The 4,949-nt window shown below is 34.6% G+C and overlaps 1 protein-coding gene across 1 annotated transcript; it reads left to right on the forward strand.

The window, feature by feature from the left end:
- The first annotated feature begins 218 nt into the window (after positions 1-218).
- On the forward strand, positions 219-2,716 carry LOC107806589 (uncharacterized). The gene is made up of 4 exons (XM_016630772.2): positions 219-356; positions 1,716-1,781; positions 2,154-2,258; positions 2,367-2,716. The coding sequence occupies exons 2-4, from the start codon at positions 1,737-1,739 to the stop codon at positions 2,460-2,462; spliced, it is 246 nt and encodes an 81-aa protein (XP_016486258.1). The 5' UTR covers positions 219-356; positions 1,716-1,736; the 3' UTR covers positions 2,463-2,716.
- Positions 2,717-4,949: the final 2,233 nt, after the last annotated feature.

A 4,949-nucleotide genomic window follows, 5' to 3' on the forward strand; every position in this document is an offset into this window, starting at 1 on the left:
TTTTTATTTAAATCACTCACAAAATTTTAAAAATATCCTAAAATTATATTCATGTCCAAATACTAAATTTAAAATGCTATTTTTACTTAAAAAAAATTTCGCCCTATTTTAAAATTTTACGATTCTTATATCCAAACGCCCACTAAGTAAAAAGAGAGGGAGATGACTATTAGAGGACGATCTTCCACGTCAAACTAAGAATACGAAATTCCTAAATTAACCCTGTAAGGACGACTAAGAGCTGCTAAACTCCCGCTTCTAAATAGTAGTAAAATAAATATACCGCACAAAAACAGTCGGTGTTTCCTTTCCGGCGCCCGGTGCTCCTCCTCTTACCTCCGGTCTTCTCCGATTAGGTAATTCTTTCTTTGCCTTCTTTTACCTACGTATTAGAGATTAATTTGACCGATTTTGTTAGTGTTAAAGAATTTTGAGAGAAAACTGGAATATAAAGATTTGTCTTTTGATAAACAGATGAATTTTGCTGGTATAAAAGGTTAGCTAAACAAAGAGAGGTCTTAAATCTGTCTCGCTGCTAAAATTCATGTCATATCACAAAAATTGCAATTCAAATCTAGGTAAAAGAACTCTTAATTATGTATGATTCATTGAAGGAATTAAAACTAGGGGGAATTAATTTAGAATCTATGAGTGTTGAGCAGCGGCGGATCCAGGATTTTGTGCAAGCGGATTTAATCTTAGAAGTACATAACTTTAGTCGTAAAATAGTAGCTGTCAAGTGAGTTCAAATAAAATATTTATACAAAATTTATGTAGCTTTAATCGTAATTTATATATATATATACAGTATTATTTTTTGACGAAGCGGGTTCAACTGAACCCGCTTTCCACCATGTGCGTCCGCCACTGGTGTTAAGTCAGAAGGCTGTGGGCATCTTTGATGTAATTATTTTTGAGAGAAGGAATTACATTTCACTATGTTTTTTTAGATATCTGAGAAGGTTCCATCAATTGGGCTAGTTGATTTGCCTATCTCTGCTTTAATGATTGGTTATACTTTGATCAATCCAAAGTAAGCCATGGTTGGATGCAGAAATTATGGTGCAATGGTTTGGTAAAAATGAGCAACAAAAATGAAGAGAAGTCGACAGCGAGAAAGAAAATATGAACTGCATTTACAGAATCTTTTAGATGTGAAATATGTGGTGCAGTGAGTTTAAATCAGCAGGAAAAGTGTAGAATAGTTGAAGATAAGAAAGAAAATCTGAAGTATTTACAGAATCTTTATGCATTGTTATAGAGGTTTCCAGTAGTTGATCCCAGCTGCTATTTGGTGGGAAAGAAATCTAAGGTACTTTGAGGGGAAAAGGAGAATGTAATTAGCCTTTAAAAAAGATGCTTTGTTTGTTGTTGCTAACTTTGTGGTGTAGCATGGCTGATATTGATTCCGTGCTAAATTTCCTGAATTCTGTGCGCAACCTGTAATAAAAATGTGTTTTACGTGTAACTATCCTCCACCATCATTCACCTAGTGCTCGGGCATTTTCATTATGATCTGTTATTTCTCATAAGTTTCCGGTACTTGACTTTTATTTTGTAACAAAGGCTTGCTTGTTTGCTTTAAAAAAGAAGCTTGTTTCCCTGATGGTTTAATCTTTTTTGGTCATATATTTTTATTTTATTTTTTTGTGTTTTTTTCCTTAATTTCCTGAGAAGGGGGAGTATTTATTTGGAAAATTGTCTGTCTCCTGTAGGTTTTCACTCAACGGAAGAAGATGCATCCACCTTTGACTCTGCATAGGCACCCTTTATGTGCTGATGTAAGTTCCTCACATTGTTAAATTAGAATCAGCGATCATCTTGTGCTTTTGAAGCACCAATTGCTCAATTTATTATGTCAATTTGTGGTCCAACACTTGCTGGGGTGTTATTATTCCCTTCTCTTTTTCCCTTTGTTCTTTTGTGAATAGCCATTTTACTTCTGAACACTGCATTTTACAGGTTTTCTAGGTAAAGTTCTAATATAGTATCTGTGTTAAGGAAATTAGTGTTTATAAGATGTATATACATTCCTTGTGGATAATTGATTTTAATGGCTGTTTCTTTACATGTGGTTATTCGCATTGACGTGTAGTCTTGACGTCATGATGTAGATCATAATTGCAGATTAGTTCAAGGTTTATGTGGTGCAGATTATAGAGGAGTTCCAGAAGTGTCACACAGACCACCCACTAGGAAAGTTCCTTGGGCAATGCACGGATCTGAAAATAAAGCTTGACCGGTGCTTCAGGCAAGAGGTAAGGTTTCTTGCTTTACCTGTAAGGAAATTGTAATGATTTTGAAAATTCATCGCTAATGTTCCCCGTGTATGAAGCCGATAAAAGAGATAAGATGTCCTTTTGCAGAAAGCTATAAAGAGAAAAGCAAATTTTGAACAGAGCAAGAAGTTGAAGGAGAGGCTCCAGGCTTACAGGAAGGAAACTGCTGGCATGCAATCTTGACGGTGATAGGAGGTTTGTTTTCGAGACACTGTTATGCATTTCAACTCATGAACGGTAGTTTAGCGGCTGGGGTTGATTGAAGAAAGATTCGTGAATAGAATTGCCGCTTGTCTATTCTGATGTTTTCATCGATCTCCATTACTTAAGTCAGTTGAAGTGAAATAATATGTATAGACACAAGAACTGATTAATTATAAGAGCAACTTATCCGACCATTCCATTTGGGCGGAGGTGGATCTGGGATTTGAATTCTATAGGTTTGAGTTCGGATTCTACCACAACTCATTTGATTTACTAGGTTCGAAATCTATTATTTGTGCTTGTTTAGTGAACTTTTCAACACATGTAAAGGGTCTGGGCGCCCTGGAAGTGTCAAAATAAAAATACTGAATTGATTGTGTGAACTGATAGAAGTGCAGTAAATTGGTTCTTTTCAGTTTTATTTAACCTTTCTATTGTCTGTTTTTGAGTTTTGGAATGACAGTAATATGGGAAAAGAAAGAGCAAATGCGAAGGAAAAAGCTGTACATAAGTCAATATTTTCCTTTATGTCTGGATTATGGGGAACAAGTCGCACCGTAAATAAATTTTTCTACTGCAATTTGTAAGCCAAGTTTCTTTTGGAACTTTGGAGCCTGGAGTGCATACTCAAAACTCTAAATTTGTGTCGAGGACCAGTTGGACAGTTGGATGAACAATTGCCATACTTTTTAAATTTTCGTAGTTTTGGTAGGATGACCAATGTTGTCTTAAATGGACAGTTGCTGTAAGTTAAATGTAAGTGGTACTCCTTCTGTACCTATGAAAATAAAAATGTGAGTAGTATTCTTCCTGTTGTGGAACACAAAGGGGGAAAAGGGGAGAAAAAAGAAAAGCTCTAAAATTGGGAGGAGGTAAAAATGATTGTACTCTTACGATAAATGATTGTATTCCTTGGGTAATATGAAACGAAATGTTCAGACTTCCAGTTTTGTTCCCTTTTAGAAGTTAACTGCTGGTAGTAAATAAGCAACCCGTATTAGGGGCGAATTTGATTCGGCGTTTAAGATTTTAGCATTGATCAAAATTGTAATTTTAAAATTATGGTTTTTATCTACTATTTGTTATAGTATTAGTGAATGTTTACACCTAAAATTATGTTGTGCACTGATAGTACTGGATTCAAATGAGCGCCTCTGCCTTTGATCAGTATTAGTTCCTGGATTATTCTTCTGCTCAGTATTAGTTCCTGGATTCTTCTTCTGCTGAAAGAAGTTATGAAAATAGGCATTGATATAAAAGCAAATATAAGAAGACCAATATTAGTTCCTGGACTCTTCTGTTGAAATTAGTTCTGAAATAGGCAGTGATATAAAAGCAAATAAAAGATGCCAAAATGGCGACATATACTTAACAGAGTCACCCTCTCCGTACAAAAATCAAAGGGCACCTAATAGCAGCACCATATAAAGGACAAGAGTTGTGGATCTCTTTGGCGATATCACGTATACAGAGAAGCCTTCATTGGTTACTCTAATGTTCTTTTTCAAATTTTAAGGATGCTTTAGCATTTTTACCCCTTCCCATTGGTTATCAATTGATTCAAATTGACATCATATAAAACAAAACGCACAAACGCATGAATTGGTTGGAGACTAACTTTGATGAAACTTGAACATTCCCCTCTCTTTTCAAAAACTATCTTGATTCAGACGCACACTCAGTGTACGTTCAATAGATTAAACTAAACTCAATCATTTTTTACAGAAAAGATAGACATAAATAAATTTTTCTTTTCACCCCCTCCATAAGCTAAGTTACTAAGCTAAAATTTTACTTCCTCCTTTTACCACTCCAAGGGGGTTAAGAAAAACTCTTTGACATGTCAAGAGATAAAAGAAGAAGAAAGTATTAGGAACTAACTTATCTCAATTACTTATGAAGTAGATTAGTAGAGCTGTAGAGGTATGAAGATTAGCACTGATGAAGATGAGTTGATTCAGTCTTCCTATTCGTTTTATATTCTTTAAAATAACAGAAAAGGGGGCTCTTTTACTGATCAAACTGCATAAAAAGAACCGTTTGAAATAGTTGAAGCACATTTGAAATCACTCCGGGGGAATCAGCTGGACTAAACACGAGCACATTTTAAGAAATATTCTTTGGTTAATAAATTGGTAATTTTCTGCGATTATATCATTTTCAATGTTTGATATTGCGTGTTTGATATGGTATATACTGTCTTTGAAGAACCAAATAATCTCCATTTATCACTTGTCCTTCCAGAGTATGAAAGTAAATATTTGTCGAGAGTCATTATTTAGTGACAAGTGTAAGAGAATGTGGATTAGACGTATAGAGTATTTTCAAATAAACTCTTGCTATATTTTAGTGAAGGAGAATACAAAATTTAATATTAAATTAGAGAAGAATATAGAGACACTGTCATTAATCCACCAAGTTTCGATTTTCGAACAGTGAGCTACTTACACTAAAAGATTTCTCGAT

The sequence above is a fragment of the Nicotiana tabacum genome, chromosome 19 (assembly GCF_000715075.1).
Source record: "Nicotiana tabacum cultivar K326 chromosome 19, ASM71507v2, whole genome shotgun sequence".
Lineage (NCBI taxonomy): Eukaryota > Viridiplantae > Streptophyta > Magnoliopsida > Solanales > Solanaceae > Nicotiana > Nicotiana tabacum.

Excerpts from the sequence above, each read along its gene's own strand:
- LOC107806589 (XM_016630772.2), top strand. The coding sequence starts at position 1,737 with ATGCATCCACCTTTGACTCTGCATAGGCACCCTTTATGTGCTGAT. Across the intron at positions 1,782-2,153 it reads GGCACCCTTTATGTGCTGAT|ATTATAGAGGAGTTCCAGAA; the intron begins GTAAGTTCCTCA and ends TATGTGGTGCAG. Across the intron at positions 2,259-2,366 it reads ACCGGTGCTTCAGGCAAGAG|AAAGCTATAAAGAGAAAAGC; the intron begins GTAAGGTTTCTT and ends GTCCTTTTGCAG.